General features: G+C 36.9%; 1 protein-coding gene across 1 annotated transcript in view; it reads right to left on the minus strand.

The window, feature by feature from the left end:
* Window positions 1-18,915, minus strand: part of LOC118249263 (uncharacterized) — a 94,784-nt gene that overhangs the window by 67,514 nt on the left and 8,355 nt on the right. The window contains exons 8-14 of the mRNA XM_050713909.1: window positions 12,171-12,274; window positions 10,413-10,578; window positions 7,720-7,902; window positions 6,227-6,379; window positions 4,798-4,942; window positions 1,675-1,833; window positions 834-952 (exon numbers count right to left, since the gene is read on the minus strand). Of these exons, the coding sequence (XP_050569866.1) occupies window positions 834-952; window positions 1,675-1,833; window positions 4,798-4,942; window positions 6,227-6,379; window positions 7,720-7,902; window positions 10,413-10,578; window positions 12,171-12,274 (1,029 nt within the window). The remainder of the gene's footprint in view (window positions 1-833; window positions 953-1,674; window positions 1,834-4,797; window positions 4,943-6,226; window positions 6,380-7,719; window positions 7,903-10,412; window positions 10,579-12,170; window positions 12,275-18,915) is intronic.

An 18,915-nucleotide genomic window follows, 5' to 3' on the forward strand; every position in this document is an offset into this window, starting at 1 on the left:
TTGACTATGTGAAGCTCAGTACAAAATAAAAATCCTTTTGTATTCAGGTACTTGTTCATTTACACCATGACAGGACAGTTAGCTATTTCTATTTTATCACTTTGCAAACAGTAATTTGGTTGTTATGACAAAAAAATACCAATTTTCTGCTCCTGAAACAAAATTCTGCTTGCAAGTTTCACTAAAATAGTATTACCAACACATACAAATCCAGGGAATATGCAAGCTTCACTTGAAATCTGAAGGTTAAATTAAATTCTCTCTTTTGTGTACACATTTTTAATTGCAATAAAAAGAGTCCATATGCCAAGCATTCCTTTCTCTTAGAGGCACAGAAGAGGCACAGTTAAAGATGACCAGGTTGCAGGCAGGCCATTTAAATATCCCAACTATAGTATGGCCAGTGGGACCAGAACAGTTACTTCACTTTGAAATATAAAACTCTTTATCTCTTGTATTAATGGAGTGGCATATCCAAGCTAATGCATTTTCCATTGTAAACCAACTAGATGATTCCTACCATCCTAAACAGGAGCTAAGACCAGTGTTTCAGAAAGCAACAGCACTGGCTTTCATCTTTTATTTCAATCAACAACAACTGAATATAACTCAATTGGCATACATACTGGTATACAGTACTATCAGAGCGACAGTGGTTTTATTGTGACTAAGTCCGTTATGCAAAGGAGTCATGAGTCTGAAGGCAACTTTGCTGCAGCAATGAAAAGCATAGCTTGGTAAAGGAACTGTAATGGGAAAACAGAAAATACTTTGTACTTCAATACACCAAGTGTCCCTTGAGTAGAGGGATAAAAAAAATTCCCAGAACTTGCCTCCAGTAGATTTATAGCCTGCCCCATAAGGTGAACAGTCAAATTTGTCATGACTGATCGTGGTACAAAAGATTCAGGAGAAAAGACCACTGATGCTTCCATATTTGCACCTGCACCAGCTGCAACATAAAATATCAGATGTCAGTCAGAGATGAGCTATTCTCATATACTTTTCAAGTCTTATCATGCTTTGGGAAATTGCAACTCTGCCCTTTAAGATGGTGGTGAGTAAAACATTAGAACAGCAAGACAAATTATTTAACTCTAGTACAGCAAAGACTTTAATGGACATGACTGAAAGCTTGTTATCTAACCTTAAAAAAGAGTACTTAGAACACATATCTCACACAACTATGTTGGAAGAGATGGATGAATCATAATGTTACTCTGAAAAATATTCTCTAGATTTTTCCCTGAAAACAAAGAATGAATAGATAATAAAACAGGAAGGAATCTGAGTTTTACAACAAGAAAAACACACATATCAGAAGAAAAAACACATCCCAATGCTCTGTTGCTGCAGAGGAAGCTCACTAAGGAATTAAAAGTTGGTGTTCATAAAAATTATTTTAAAAGAAATAAATAAAAACCACCACATTGGTTCTCCTCTCTCACAAACCACGTGCGCAAAATTGCATGGTATCTGGCTTACTGGAGTTACAATTGATAGTAGTAATAGTCCAATTAAGGTCAGAGCAGAATCAAGCCTCCATTTGCGTACTGGGTTCCATTACCTCTTAGAAATTAAAAATCTCCACACCAAGGTGTAAAGAACCCAAAAAGACATGGGATTTCAATAGTTCATATGCTCCAAAGCATCAAGTTCTAAAACTCCACATACCTGATTGGAATGTGACATCTGAATATGAGGAGTATTTCCATGTCTCCCAGTCAAAATCTCTGCTAAGGATATCATCGGGAATAGAATCTCGAAGGTGTTCCTTCAGTGGATCATCTGTCTCCAGGAGCTGAGAGAGATGACTCCAAACAAAGGAGCCCACTTAAATTAGAAAAAGAAAAGCATTTGGGAACTAGAGAAAAAATAAAACTGTTCTTAAGACTGATACAGGAAACTTTTTTTTTATTTATACTAGAATTAATCCTAAATAATTCCCCTGATCACAAGAGCATTCACTCATTTTCAGCACCTATCTTTGCCATAGTCAGTTCATTTAGATACTGTCTTATTGTTTTCCAGTATGGAATGTAATTGGCCTTTTACTCCTTAATTTCACTTATGCCTCTCAGCTAACTAAGCAAGCAAGTGAGAAATGTTAAGCTACTTATTTGCTGTTTGCAAAGGGTCTTCTATACTAAATCCAAATGAGTGCTGCAAAAAAAGATACAATACATACAGAAATTAGAGGCAGGCTGTGCTGCTCAAATAATTTAGGACTGTTTCTGTCCCTTTTCCAAAGAACAAATGCAACAGAATTATTTGAAATATGGTTTTACACTCTCACTTTGGCAGTAATGCTCATTTTGTTCTAGCAAATCATTGACCCAGTGTGCAGAAACATGAAAATTAAGTCTGGGATAGACAGCAAGCACATGAAAAATCTTAAACAGTTAAAAACTACAAGCAGCAGTAAACAAAGCCTTTTAATGCCAAGCATTAAGCAACTTTAAATATAGGGAATTCTAGTTATCAGATTCCCTACATAAACTTTGGCAAATGATAACCAAGTACCTTGAGGTTTATAATGGAATTGCAGGTGAATTTGTAAGAGAAAATTGGCAAGAAAGTTTCTTTGTATACAGCAAACAAATTAAAATACGAAAACTCTTTCTACAATGTGCAATGCAGCATATTTCCAAAAAACAGTTTGGGGAAAAAAAAAAGCTCATACACTTACACAATTGTGATTTAGATTGTGATTTAGAGTTATGTCTGCACAACACTGTGCTGATTCATGACTTGGCTGCATTATGTGCTGCATTGTGGGGGGCAAACAAATTCCAAGTGTTTTGGAGTCTGGTTCTCAAACAGAGGTTTTATTTCTCCTGAAGTTAATGTACGTTAGGCTCCAGTGATATTTCAATGCACAGACACTTAACACTGATATAACTGCTTTTTCACAATACAACTTCTTTCTTTATATTGTTTTTTTTTTCTGAACATGGAAACTAAAAAAAATAATGTGCTTTATGCCTTCAAAAGCACTTGTTACTCAAAAGTCTGTTATATGAATTATTTATTACGTCAACCAAAGACGAAAGAAATTATCAAAATTCAGGAATACTGCATTAAATTGTTCAAACATAACATTTTAGATGAACTTGTAGAGTTTTTTCGTAAATCAGAGCTAGCAGACATTTTATTTTTCACATGGAACAGGAAGAAGAGTCACTAAGGGTGCGCCTTGATGGTATTTTGCAGGCTGATGCAATTTCTTTTTGTCTAAACTCGAAAAAAAAGGAACGTAAACCCCCTCCAAACCACAGTCCATATCTTCAGGCGAGCACAATACTGAGCCTAAACTCATAATCCCTGCAAGATTTACTGGTCTGGACACAACATCCTGACAAAATGGATACACAGTTTCAAGTTCAGAGCTGGCTAGAGTCCAGGCAATGGGGTCCAGAGATCTAACAGAGCCTGCTTTCATCTGCTTGCAAATTGCCTTATAGATATCCTTTCATGTTTTTGACAGATTTAAAAGCCAAAGATTAGTCTAAAGTTATTCTTTGTTGAATGTGTTGAAACTATTGAGAAAAAATCCCTTCTTCATACAAAATATTGGACTATCTTAAATAATCCCTGTGCATTGGTAATAAAGGGCTGATAGGATTCTTTACTTTTATAGAACCTACAGTTTAATTTCATACTAGACCAAACAGCTTCTCCTTCAGATAAACTATTTACATTAAAATACTATTTTTAAACATAGCATAGAAGATTTTCTATTTGGCATCAGTTCTCAATTCAGTCTCTCATGTCAGAAATCTGTCTCAGATTAGGCAATAATCTGTCACACAGCCAGAGAAGCAGGCAGCATTAATTAAAACAATCTATGAACGATTAAGAGGTTATTAACTGTGTTAATTTTTTCCCCAAATATCTGTTACACTGTTGCCCAGCAAAATATGTTTGGATATATGATTAATGCCCCTCAAAAAAATCCTTTTCAGAGCATTTCTAACAAAATATGTCCCAGTTGCCACATTTTCCTTTTTCTTGTGTTATAAACAGTTTCTTGACATCATTCTTTTTTTTTTTTTTGCCATTAGATGCACAGTTCTCAAACTGTGATCCTTAGAAGACTGTTGGTTGACCTGAAGAACTACTGCTGGCACAGTGATGGAGCGTCTCTTACTAACTGCAGGGAAGCCTGAAAGTTTCTAGGCATTTTAAGATGAAAATCAGCAGGCCTTTCTTTGCTGTCTTCAGATCTGCTTAGTTTCTGTCTAATGCTATCTTTAAACTGCTGTCAATATTAAAACCATACCAAAACACATAAAATAACTGCAAATGAGGACAAGACCAAACAAAGATAATGGCAATAAATATTATATATAGTAAATTAGTAGGAAATATGAGATTTAGAGGCATTAAAACATGATTAAGAAATAGTTTAATTAATAACTGCAGCTTGCAATATTTTTTTTCTGCCATTTGCTTCTTTCACAACTTAACAAAATGTAATTTGTAGTTCTTCATTTGTATCTGGGATGCACTAAACATCAGAGAAGTTCCATGCATCTCTTTATTGGCATTAAGTTAATGAAATGGTGCCAATAGAGTCACTATTGCTAAAATAACAACTTCACAAAGCTAAAATAACAGCATCACAATGTTAATACAAAATGGGACAACCATACAAACAATCTTTTAAAAACAACCTACCAAGTATTAAAATTAAATAAACATTGAAATAGATTGGTACCATTACACCTGTAAAGTTAACGTTACACCAAAGTATCATTGAAGAATTCCTAAGATTTCAGTTGATGCTTTGCTAACCTTGACTGGAAGTTTCTTTTAGCAAACTCTTTTGTACTTGTTTAAGCAACTCTTCATTTGGACATTTCATTGCCATATAGTAAGAAGCAATCCTTATTTCCACATTTTCACTAGTTGCTTGATACAGCTCAAGTAATACAGCATTCTAAGAGAAAAAGAAAGACAAAAAGATTACCAAAAAAACAAAAGAGAGAGAATGAAAAAGACAGTTATTATATTTACACGCCTAAAACACCTCATGTGAGCACTTCCAGGTATAGACGGGTTTTTCTTTCTGAAAGAGATATCCATGACTATAAATATTCGACAAAGTCACTTCATGCAATATGTATGCAAATGTATGCATGTATTCTTTATACTGCTCTATCCACAAATTTCCAGAACTGTCATTATGACCTGAATCCTACACCCACTCAGGGTAGGATGCAGGACTGCTTCCAACACACAGCCTCACTTTGCTCGCAGTACAAATGATAGTTTTACTCTACCACAGGGGAGAGTTCTTCTATTATATTTCACACGTCTGCCACAGACAACAGTGGCTACATTTTTAATGGTTTATTAAAATCATTACTCCTGGTTTCAAAGTATAGGACTGTAACAAATTTATTCTGTTCAATACTTCCCTGATATCAACAAATAAGAGTTTATTTGGTGAACTGTGAGGACTTAAGGACTTAGGACTAATACTAGTAACATTTCTATTAGCATTTGACATCCACAGTCCACCCAGAGGGTCTTGGTTTAGCAGTTCATTTGCTAGACAATGATAGGGTGTATCATAGATGTCACAGACTTCGTATTTTCATCAACTCTAAAAAGCAATGCTGAGCTTCATAACTACAGAACAAGTATGCCAACACATGCTGGGATTAGATTTTAAAAAGCCATACAAAATGTTTCTCTAACTGCAAATCCATGTGCAAATCTCTTGTACTTCTGGAGAACAGCTAGCTGTGCCCAGGCTAGCACTCTGGGCTTTGCCATTGTTTTTAGTATGAAGATATTTGAAAAAACAAGTTTTGTGTTTTCTTCTCTTAAACAATTAACAAAATGTTCCAACTATGACAGTGTATTGTCAATCACAACAAGCTTCTCACATTAGTACTCAGCATTTCACAGATACAGTGGAACAGGCTATAGGAAAAATCACCTATTGTGGGTTTTTAACCATTAACCCACATAGACATAAGCCACACAACATTATCTCTGTCACTAGATATGTTACCTCAGCTATTTGCAAAACCTACTACAGGTCCAATTCTTAAGGTGGCCGTACCAACCTTTCCAACAGCAGAGAAGCTCTGCTGAAAGACACATTTAGATTTGTTTCCTGTTTGCTTGCGTGTTTCTTACCTATTCCAGAAAGTCCAAACTCTGGGACTGTACCAGGAAGCCACCATTTGCCTGCTGGCAATAAATTACTTACCCTGACAGAGCAGGGAATGCGTCTGAATGCCTGGATAGCAGCTAGACGAATTTCAGTTGGATTACTTTGGAGGGAAGCACACAGGCTCAAAACAGGAGCAAGCGAAGCTGCTGCCAGTCCTGCATTTCCAATGGCTTTTAGAACCAGTTGCATCTGTAAATACAAAGCAGAACATAAAAAATTCTCCATATCTTGTCAGCTGTACATGAAAACTTATTGCATTAACATTTTCTTTGCAAAAATCTCTGTTTAAAATAACTGCTGCTCATATGGGAGGTTTCCTTGCAGACCCTATTGTAACAGCTATACTTGGCTTTAATGTGTGGACAAGACCTTTTATGAATATGGACTGGGACTGGTGTTCTAATGTCATGTAACACAAGTAAAATCTGGCAACCAACCAACCTGCATTGCAATAGGAAATCAGAAGTCATGGACTTGATGTACACTAAAAGTTTTTCAAGTACTTTGATATTTTGTCCATTTTGATCACAGACATTTGGACCTTTTAGTGATCTAACATGGAGTTCAGGAAACAATAACTGATTTAAAAGAATAACTCATCACCAGATGCCATAATATTACGGTATTTTTTTGGCTGAACATACAGGAAACCTGTGCCATTTCAGAATCCAGAAAGCATATTAATTGCTGGCAATTTGATTTTTTAGCTAAAAGCTCTGTACTGAAGTCCAGAGTTTTAAAGCCTAGGGAGTTCTATGTAATATGGGCCAGCAGTCCCCTGGAAACCACATTGAAGCCAACATGGTGAAAATGTTCAAAAATCTTCCATAACAGTATGGGTCAAAGATTCCATTCATTGTTGATTTGAGAGCTCAGGTGGCAGGTCTCTCCTGTAATGCTCAGCATTTTCAGTAAAGTTGTCCTCATCAGAGATACCTATGCATGTCACTGCAACATGCTGCTGAGTTTCAAGAGGCTGCACTTCAACTCCCAGTTCTGATTCTCCAGTCTCGTGGCTAATTTTAATGAGATTTGTTGGAAGACAAATGGGTAAAAATCACACGCTCTCCCATTACACTCTCCCAAAACCACAATTTGCTTACAGACAGTAACATTGTGACTCAATAGAAATTATTAGCCAGTGACATCATAGCCAACAACAACTGTACATGAATCCATGTCCAAAGGAAGTCACCAAAGAATAGGAAACTCTCATCATCATGCCACTTTGCAGGGGAGTGATGGGTGTTCTTCCATATTTCAAGTCATGAAGTTTGCTTCATAAGAAGAAAAGACCCAAGACTTTTCCTTCTTTAAATACACATGAATGTCTGTGCTGATCGGTCAGAAATAATTGTTGGATTACAGAATTTTATCTGCTCATCCTATTCAAGAATATGAATTAAAAAAACTTGTATTCATGACTTTCTGGGAACCCACTGAATGCTATTTCCATCAAATATATTCTAGATCATAATGGTAATGTGGTAAAGCATTATACCACATGCTGGTATCTATATGATCTATACCTGGCTCAAACCTTCTGAATCTTGCACGGTACAGTTTCCTCCCAAAAATTCTCCAAGTGTCCTCATCACACTCTGCACAGCAGGCACACCATCACAGGAGCTGTGAGCTGAACAAAACCTATGTAAGAGAGCAGTTACTCCTAAGAAGCAGCTCTGGCTTGCTCCTGATGACTTCAGCAAAGGCTGTGAACAAGCACGAAAAAAACAGGCTGCGTCAGAAAAGTCTTTCTTATAATTACTATAACACACAAGAGAAACTGGATGTATCCAAAGTTTTACATGCTAAAACTCAATCTCAGCAATGCATGTTTTCAAACAGCCCTTTAAGGAATAAAAGGGAAAAAAGGGGGGGGAAAGGGAGGGAAAAGGGGGGTGGGGGTGGGGGGGTGGAGAAAACAGACTACCCTGCAGAGAAATAATGGAAAATTCTTCCACCTTCACATGTAAACAGAAGGGCTAAGGTAATGTCAGTATGACACAGACCTCAGTTCTTTCCACGAGAAATCATGCCCTGTGTGCTCAGGAAAGAGTAAGAAAACAAATCTAAACTATTTTCCAGGATGCTCAAAATGATGAATTGAGTATCCCCAATGTGACACACAAGTAATTTAGAAGAGGATGTAAAAACTAGCATTAAAATGTGCAAGGAAGCACAACTACGCAATATGCTGTGATTTGATGAAGACTTCCATAAATAATTATTTTTAAGTAATACTCTTGTACCACTTGTAAATAATTAGCAGATAATTAAATTATTTGTGATTGTTAGTTACCTAGTCCAACAGTAGAGTATTTGAAAACATCTATAAAATCTGATGACATGTTTATAGTTGTAGCACATGCTTTTGAAACTGGTAACCTGCATATGGCATCCATGAATGATAGATTAGCCAGACTGGATATTTATGGATCTCATAGTTACGTATCTTTTCCAAGGTCCAAGTCTTGTAACTCTAATCAATGCCCTAACCCTTACATTCAACAGGAATGACCGGTTACTATGCTCTACTGCAGAGCATTTGTGACATTCATGCCTGTCATACATGTAGTCTGGGCTTTCTTATCCTTGGAGCTGGCCAAAAACTCAGTTCCAGTTTGACTGAAAACATTAATATTTTAAATATCATTTACATTCCAAATTGGAGACAAATCTGTGGACAGTCTCCTGTCTTCCTAAAAATTACATGAGAAGGAGGGTGGAGGACAAAGGAAAACCTATATTTATTGCAGAACCTGCCAAATTTCATACAATTTTAGTGATTTTATATTTTACATTAGCTCACAACATGCCATCTGTAGCTGTACAAAAGATACATGGTTAATATATACATCTTACCTAGCAGCCAAACTCTTTTCAAACACTTTGGGACATAATAACAACAAATAAGTTCTATCTGGTGAAAGAGTCTTCTTTCACTCACCACAACCAAAGCTGCTCCTGTCTGTACTTTATGCAGTAACAGCCTAACTATCAGCTTTTCAAATTTCTGTCCAATTTCTCGTCTTAATAGAAGGCTACAAGCTGCCATGACAGCATGTCTAGCCAGCAAATTGAGGGCAGCTGCTATAATCCCAAGTGGAAAAGACGAAGAGCTAACAGCAGGAAACAGAGAAGAGGAGATGAAGAGATGAAAAGTGAAGAGCAGCGCGACAGAGGAATAAGTACCATGACCACATAAAAATAAAAGCCACTGGAATGAAGGAGAAAACAGGCATTTTACAGAGGGAAAGGTGGGTCATGTACATGTAAAACTATTAAAAGTCCATGCTTGCTTTGGTGGTGCCTGAGGATATGATGTAACAAAGGTAAATGCACAGAGTGAGCAGATCTGTGATTTTAGGCACTGTTCATTATTGTAACACATCGCAAAATCACACTAAGTTAAGTATTTGAGGATAGTTCCACCATTTATTACTGCAGTATGGCAGTTGCTAGTGCAGTGTATTCTTCAAGGCTACTACTGAATTTTTCCACTAGTATAATATATATATTAAAAAAATATGAACTTTAGAGTGTATGTGTACACGTAATATAAAAATTATTTCAATGGCAAAGGCAGCAGGCTAGCATTTAACTAACACATTTGGATAAGCAAACTTCTGTTGCTGTATGCAATCAACCACATAAGTAAGTCATAAATGGAACGGAAGGATCAATGCCCTTGAGGCAACCTATGCTGGGTTTATTCCTTGCTTAATACTAAAACCATCATCAGTATACATTTTCTCTAAATCCCACCTAAAAACTTCGCAAAAAGCACTTAAAACTTAGTAAATGCACGCATTTTAAAATGAAAATAATTATATCTGTCCCATAAACCTGCAAATGCCAAATTTCAATATCCTATCCTCACACAGACCTGACCTTGAACCTTAAAACTAATTAACCCAGACCCATCTCTAGAGTCCACAGGGTAGTTCATACACTTCTGTTTTGCTTTGTTTTTGCTTCGTAAGTCTCTAGACTACAAATGCAATATCAAGCTCCAGTGACAAAACAGGACTTGATTATCTTTTGAAAATAAAATTAAAATAGCCAGTAGTTTCACCACATTGCTCAAACAACCCCTGCAGATGGAGATTTGTGTAAATCTGTGAAAAAGACTATTACTGTAAAAAAAAAAAATTATGAGACAGCTATATTGATGATAAATGTATTAAAAAAAAGGAAAAAAAAAAACTGATCTGCTCACAGCAAGAGATTCAATCATGCCCACGGTGGGCTTAGGAATGAATGAAAATGACCAGAAGAAATAGTCCATTTTGTCTTCCTCAACTTCTCTGGAAGCTATAATTTCTTTCATTAGGATAACACATGCTTCTGTAGCACAAGATGGGAGAGCATCTATTAAGGGCTGCCTGTAACACAAGAAAAAAGTACAGCAAATCTAAGATGACCAGAATACTCAAGAATAAAAGAACAAACACATTGAGGTTCGGCTTCTTTCAAAGTAAATAAAAGTCCACTCCACTGGCAGATTCCATAGAAATCACCATTTTCCTTTGGATTGGTGACCGTAAGGAAATAAGCTTCAGCCAAGATGTGATTAAATGTTTTGGTATTTCAATAACTCTTTGTAACCAGGATTCTAAGCAAAATATTTGGTTGCTTTCTCTGAAAACTAAGTTAAAAGACATCCAAAGAGATCCAAAATTCTGAAGACTAAAGTATCTTAAAGTAATAATTTTATATTAAGTTTTTTTTTCTTTTTCTTTTTCTTTTGTTTCACCAATACCAAATGAAAATATTAAAACTGTATTAATTTTTTTTTTTTTTTTTTTTTTTTTACCTTCCTGCACTGTCTTAGACCTTATCTAAGTGGAAAGATTACACCAGCATGACAATCAGACAATACACATTTCAGCTCTTAGGAGTCCTTCTGTAAAACGTCTGCACCTACCTCCTGTACTGGTGGATGAGCACACATTAACACACTGGTGGATGAACACACATTAACTAGGAAGCAGTTAAACCGAACTGGGTAAAAGCACTTTTATCGGAATAAGAGAGTAGTCTACATGGAATTCTTCTTAGTTCCTAAAACCAGTGACTTTGTCCTGAGTAAGTAAGTCTCAAGTTAATACAGAAAGAGGCAGAGTAGTTCAGATTGCTCTCTAATATATAATATTAACATGACTGTTTCTCAGAAGATGAGAACAAACCTAAGCCAAACAAAAATCTATCCCTTTTGTGTTAAGTAAATATTAAAATATTGTTACAAACAAAATATTGTTAAAAAAGCCTGGCATTAGGTGAATTTCAAATAAGCTGATGACATTTCATTCTGAAACCAGTAAAAAACTTATCTCTTTGTATATACTTTTCAGGACATTGATTTCAGAAGAAGAAAGAAATTGTACTGATTTTAATAATACTAGATTAGTATTCCTGAAAGTCTCAAACCACTGGATCACAATTACTCCTGACTGCAGAGGAGCGGGGACCTTGAACTTCAACTTGGCAGTTCAATATCAGTATAAAGCATCCTGAGACCAGGCTGTTACTGAATGACATGGTTCCACCAGGTCTGTAACTCCCAGCCAAGCCTTTGCCTCCTCTCCTCAGCCAGTACTAAGGGCACTAAAGGTACTAAACCAGGTAAGCTTTTTTGTGGCAAATGGCAGTAGTTTTTCACAACCATCAGCACTGATTTACAGCTAAGCCATGACTCAAGTTTCCTGTTCACATTTTTCCTGAAACAGGAAATCTGTCTTTGGGAATATGCATGGGACAGAAAAGTCTATTTTGTATACAATGTTAATTTGGTAAGGAAGAATATCATGTCTGTCACATAAACAAGATCTGCAATACACATTCTTCCTTTAAAGTACTCCAAATTTAAATCCGACAGTTGGACATAGGTTTAGATCATTAATCCATTTAAAATATTTACAAAACATTTGTCTGATAAATATATGTATATTTAATGAAGTTACTAAAGGGATCTTACCAGTTGTCTCTGCACTTAAACGAAGATCTTTGCCATAGTGTTTTTAAGGCTTCAAGAGAAAGATGTCGAAGCTCAAACACGAGAGTCATGAAAAGGTCCGCAGCCTGCAAAACAGCACAAGGATAAAGGTAGTATTACTGCTGTGCAGAAACCAGCTTTAGATAACGGAACACAACAAGAAGAGACTTTGGATTGTGGCAGTATTGCTGCTAATTTGCGACATAACCTGAGAGCAAAGACCCCTCTTTTCTGCTTGCCCCTGTCTTCCTTCCCTCCCAACTTTTCTCTGGGGGCTGCAAACATCTAAGGAGAAGGGCTTTCACTTAGGATACCACTCAGTCCCTCAAGCAACAGTGATCAGTGACCACTAAGCACACCACTTCCAAACAAATGAATAACAATCTGGAAGAGAAGACTGTAATCTTCTCTGACTTTTTGAGATCCTGGTGCATGACCAGAACTGTTGACGTAACTATGACAAAATGAAACAACAGTCAAGCTACCTTAATTTTAATCTGAACTTTATGAGAAAGATCATTTAACTGAAGGGGGACCAACACTTAAAAGTTTTGCTTAAGTGGCTCTGGCTAATATTTGTGTGACAATATCCCATCTTAATGGCTTTTCCCCAGACATACCTGCTCTCCTCTCTGCTGAATTGCTACTACATACAGCTGCTATTTTACCTGCAGGATGTTATTCTCATGCACTTGTCAGCGTACATAAATCCTAGCCCTCTAGTCACATGCTACCCCTTGCTCTTGTGAAGCAGATAAGACTGAAGAACATGTTTTATGGTTACTACTTTAAAAAGTTTCAATCTGAGCTGAATAATTTTAATAATTTATTTTCACGTGCTTGGCTGAAAGAAATTAAGGGCAATTTAGATCTAACCCACACTTTTATGTCAAGTGAAGTGGCTACCTGTACTGGATTCACATCCAAAATACCAGACACAAAACCACATAACTTATATGTCAGTATCAGTTTCCTACGAGCTGAAACAAGTATTTTTTAGAAACTACCATCTCAAGGTACTTTTGGATGTGTATTACAACATCAACAATAATTTTTATTTTCTGAAATGCGATGCTGGAAATAAAATTAATAATTGAATTGACCCGAACATGTTACTAAGGACATGAACCTATTTTTTTGCAGTACAAACCTGCCAATGTCATCCTGACTCAAACCAGGCTCTGTAATACCTGTCCAGCTTGTCCTCTGCTGAAAAGGAGGAGCCTCTTTCATTTTCCCAATTTATTTTCTTTTGCATATACATTATTTATCACATTGTTATCTTGGTCTCAGTAGAAGCTTTTGGAATGGCAAGAAAAGCATTTAAAGGCTAAATAGCATGTAGACATGTTCCTCTGAGACCTGTTCTAAAGTTCAAGATGGGAGATAAGTCTCATTACTTGAAAAATTAGGAGAATGTTAAATACAGTAGCTTATATGTTCACTTTAACTTCACAGTGTGCAAGCTTTAGTCATGCTCCACATCGTGAAGATTCACTTCAACTGTTTATTCACTTCAGATGTGAAAGGTTTAAATGCAGCTCTACTGCTCAGGTTCCAATGAAAAAAAAATTTTATTTGTGTAAATATCATACAAACAGAGTCAATTCCGCTAAGCCACAGTTCCAAAGGTCTGGGGGGAGACCTACTTGGGCTTCTTGACCTTCCTCTCAGGAGCTGCTTCCAAAAGTAATAAAAAATTGGAATAACCCAGTGCCAACATTTAATTTTCTTTTAAGACTGCCAAGACATTTTCAGTAAAAAGAATTTATCTTTCAGTAAGAAGACAGAGTAATTTCTTACTGTGTTGTTTGATAGGCTAAGGAAATCATTTTTCAGATCCAATATAAATATTGTTTATGCTTCTGTTCTTTTGGGACTTCTTTTCTTTTCAGCAGTAATGTATTGATTTCATCAAAATGACATTTATTCTTGTACATGAAACACTTCCTGGGATTTAATTTGGATGATATTTATAATTCCTAGCTAAAATCCAGCTAGATAAACATGTATTACAGCATTAGCTCTAAGGTCCACTTTAAAAACAAATCACTGAGCCCTGAGCACCATGGAGCTGGGGAAATAGATTACATTTCACAGTCTGTAAAATTCAGAAAACTTTATTTAATGAAGTTCTTCAAAAGTATGTGTAAAATTCAGGCCTTATGTCCATTTTTATACACGTAAGCACACCGTGGGCAGTCTGAAGGGGGGAGCTGGGGAGGTGCGTGGCCTCGTGGAGGCCATCGTGAGGAGCTGCGTGTGCAGCTGCTGCCGGGTGTAGGCCGCACTGGGCCTGGCTCAGGTGGCCCTCAGCACAGTCCCTGTATCATTTCCAGACTGATCTATTTTGAGGCAACATAATTTTAGACTGTAGACAAACTTCATTCAGTTTCACACCTGCTGACTAGACCAACTCTAATCTAATACCCCAGGACAAAATTTAGCAGGGAAACAACTATTTTTATTTCCTAACAAAATAAAGCTTTGGAATGAACTGCCTGCTGAAGTAGGCTGTTTGTACTTTTAAAATAAGTTGCACTGAAACTGGGATGTCAGAGAAACAATAATCTCATTGTAAATTCCTCTATTTGCATTTTCAGAACCAGAAACTACATGCAAATTTGGCTACCACTCCCAAGCCTAAATGAAATATAAAGAAGCCCGGCTTTTATTGTACTCAGGAGTTTGTTTTTCCTTTTATCTGCAGACTTATCTGTATGTCCATCTTTTTTTTTTTTTCCTCTGAAAACATAGATATGTTATAGTTTAAATCAGAAGGTATAGTAGTAAGATGTTTCCCAATAAAATACTTCTGTTTATGATGTACAGGAGCACTTACCGTTTGGAAGCTTGACACCTTATTTGCTTCCAAGTATAAACCCCATGTAATCACAAGGGAAGTTACTCTGATGTGTTCAATGAACGTATTTTTTTTCACCTACCAATATGTGTTCTCAGTAAAAGTTTGAGCCCTTCTCTCCAACAAATTTAATATACCTCTTTGGAATTACATAGTCTTTTTTCTGTACTTCTGTTTTTCAGCTGATTTCTTTTTTCAGCTACACATATGCTAAAGAACCAGTTATTCCTTTAATTGAAAGACAGGTCTGATATCACATGGAGGTTGCACAATCTTCTCTTTGAAGTCTACTGGCAGAACTAATTAGTCCACCAGGGCTAATTATGGAAAGCAGGGGAAGAATATTTGGGGTTTGTACAAAACTTTTTGTGGGATATTTATGGGAAGAACTAGTTACTGTATGGGTCCATAGTGTATGTGTATAGAATGTCTCATACAGAAAACAAATAGTGAGACTATGCCCTATATGTCAACATTTTTGGCTCAGACTGGGATACAGGAGTTGGGTGAGTGAGCCTGACATACCGTCGCCCATGCTGCTGAATGCGCACACACAGCTACATTCACCAGAGCTACCAGTTCAGCATCAAAATTCAGACAGCCATATGTAAATGCAGCCCCCAGCAGAAGCTGTGTGACAGCCTTCCTTCAAATCTCTCAAGTGAGAGTCACTTCTCCCCATATCCTTTTGACCATTCTTTGTCAGTATGCAGCTTGTCCACTTAATGATCCATTAGCTAATCTACATCCACATTGAAATTCAATCTTGTCTCATAATAGCTTAAAAAAAAAATTAAAAAACAGCTTTGCTTCCTTGGAAATGACACAGTCTCCACCTCCATTTTCTGCACTGTTCACTGTTTTCACTGGAGTTTGAGATTCTCCTGTCTATTTATTCTTTGTTTGGGGTCCTGAAAGGGATGCATAATCTTGCCTCATTCACAGTCAGACAATAAGGGGACAAACAAGCCATACATGCATAACAGCAGAGCTGTCTCCCAAGCAACACTGTCGCCATTCCCATAACTTCTTTCCTGGCCCAAAGGACGTTTTATTGGTTGGAATGAGGGATAATACAGATCCCTTTTGAAATGCCTTGTCACAAAGAAGGAACACCCTGGAACAGTGAAAACAGCCGATGACCAATCGAACCCTGTGCTGGGACAGCCTTATGATGAATAATTCACCTCTCTTTTAGGCAGTGACACAGACAGCAACCACGTGTGCTAATCCTAGTAATTTACAAAACAAATTTCCCACACAAGAAGCCAGCGGAGCCCCTTTTGAGACAGAAGTGACATCCCTCTGTTACTGGGAAAAATCATCTACCATTCCTTCAAAGACATTGAATTATGGGTGTTCAAAAGAAGGCAGGATTTAGAGAAAGTTTCTCAGGTTCACTGCAATGATTTCTTTTTTCAGCATTTTCCAAACACTATTTAGCACTCTAGTCTGTTCCTAAATGCCATTATATATTGTGTTTACAATGACAGTCACATGGAATTCAGCACTATCATAAGTAAAGAGGCTGATTTTATTCTACATATCAAGAACCTTTATTTTTACAGCTCTGCTATCTCTCTTTAGCACCAGTCTCCCTCACACATGCTAAAAAGATGGCAGATCTGCTTACAGCTCAGTAACAGAAATGTGTCCCATAGAACAGCACTCAGAAAGGCCACCTGCTGCTTGCTCCCCAGCCCAGTGCTATAGGTCTTTGTCAGGCTGTGATACAAGGTCAGGCTATGATCACCATTTAGTAGGTTGGGAGTAACTCCTAGGGCTGTCGTTTATCATAGATAACTAAAGTTGCCCATTTCGGGGGTTGTGACTGTGATTCTTTCTCCATATTATGTCTTTGCCATAAGTCTCATGCCGCATTACACAAACACCTACTTGTGCTCATTAATCACAGCTAAAACTAAGAGAAAGGTGAATATATGCAGTATATTCATATCTAAACAGGCACCACTACCCTGCAGAGCTTTAATCCACCATGGTTTTCTTCTCCAGTCCCCGTAAAGCCTGTACGCCATCTGTACCCATACTGGAGTATCTGTGTCCCTTCTTCCCAAGGAAAATGGGGACAGTGTTTGTTATTTGACACGGGACTTACGTTACACAAATGAAGGTGGAGTGCCTTCTCCTAGGCTAGGACTGAAGCTTTTTGAAGGCACCAAGGCTCAATTCAGTGTTTTCCCCATTAGGCCATAACAGTTTTCTAGTAACATGCTGACCATGAATGATTTAAACAAGAACTGTGTTCTTCTCTTTTATTTATTTTTTTCTTCCAGATTGCTCAATATGTAAACTCCATTACCAGCAAGAACCATTCAATCTGAAGGATAATGGGATATTGGAGTGCTCTCTCTCTCTCTCTCTCTTAGGTTTTGCCATCAGTTCTCTCCCATCAGCAATGATTAAGCACCATCATCTGCTGATCATTCTCTATTGTATATAACAGGTGTTCTTGATAACCTCAGAGTTTCACAGAAGATAGGGATCTTCATTTCAAAGACAGTGACAAATACTAACTGATGCAGTTGCTTCCAGTATCAACAAAAAGGTCAAGACCTGAACAATCTAAGAAGACAGGCAGACCCTCATCTAGAATGATGGCCATCACAGAAAAAAATGAAGGTACTGTATGTTCCATGTGACTACATGATTCCACCCTACCTTAGCAGCAATCACCAGTGAAAATGGTTTAGGTGAGAAGAGATTCCCTCTGGCCCCAAGCAGCACCCCCAAAAAATATGATAGTTATTACTAGAATTCATCAGCAACACATGAACAAACCATTTAAGACTCATCAGCAAGGGTTTCATGTGCAAACTGTTTTGAAGGAATGAGGCAATGTGAGAAGAACTTTGGAACTCAAATAAACGTGGAAACAATAGCACTACCAAGGGCAGTATCTCCCAGTAAAGTTGTAGGAAAAAAGTTTTTGATGCTGAATTGTACAAACTGCAGCGTCAACCCAAACCAGACTTTTTTTATACAGTTCAAAATTGCTTTTGCCCAATATTCAGTGGTCTTATGACCTTTTAAGTCATCTTTTCAGTCTGATTTATTGTTTATATATGAAAGTGACACTTCAAAGCATTTTATCTTTTTGTAATCCAACACTAATACATTCCCAAAACAATGCAAGGCTTCAGCATTTTCAAAACTGCTGCCCTTTAAAATCAAAACTACAATTTCTACTGAATTTAGTATTTTGCTACAAAAACTGTTCTTTATTTAGCATAATGTAGCCAGAACATAGTAGCTCTATGTGTTCTCTTAGGAGAACACACAGAGCTACTTAGAACAAACTTCTGCTGATTCTTAGAATCAGGCCCATGCTACATATAACTACCAGAGGAAGGACCTAGAGCCAGTATTCTTCTGACATGTCTAACAATAAATCCATACCCAAGAACAGTGAAAAATCACAAGACACAGGAGAGATGTATCATGTTTAAAAACATATTTTTGGAAATTCACATTAGTTTCATATGTTAGGTAGGTATTTTAAATATTAAACAAACCACATAACTAGAAATTTACGGCAATGCAAAATGCTAATGTAAATATTCATCTTTGGGCTTTACCTGCATACTCCAGAAATGGGACATATCTTTCTGCTTCGCTACCTCTATTCCGACTAACTTGGAATAAAGATTGAAAATCTGTTCATAATAACAGAGCGTAGAAACTTTTCAACCCATTATGCACAAATTCCATTTTACACAATGTTTCAGCTTTTAAAATTTTTTGCCAATCTGCACCACAAATAGATTTTTTTAAACTCCTATATATAAAGTTGTCTGAGGTACAGTAGAGTTTGCGTATGTTTGATACCTAAAGATACCAAGATAG

The sequence above is a fragment of the Cygnus atratus genome, chromosome 15 (genome assembly GCF_013377495.2).
Source record: "Cygnus atratus isolate AKBS03 ecotype Queensland, Australia chromosome 15, CAtr_DNAZoo_HiC_assembly, whole genome shotgun sequence".
Lineage (NCBI taxonomy): Eukaryota > Metazoa > Chordata > Aves > Anseriformes > Anatidae > Cygnus > Cygnus atratus.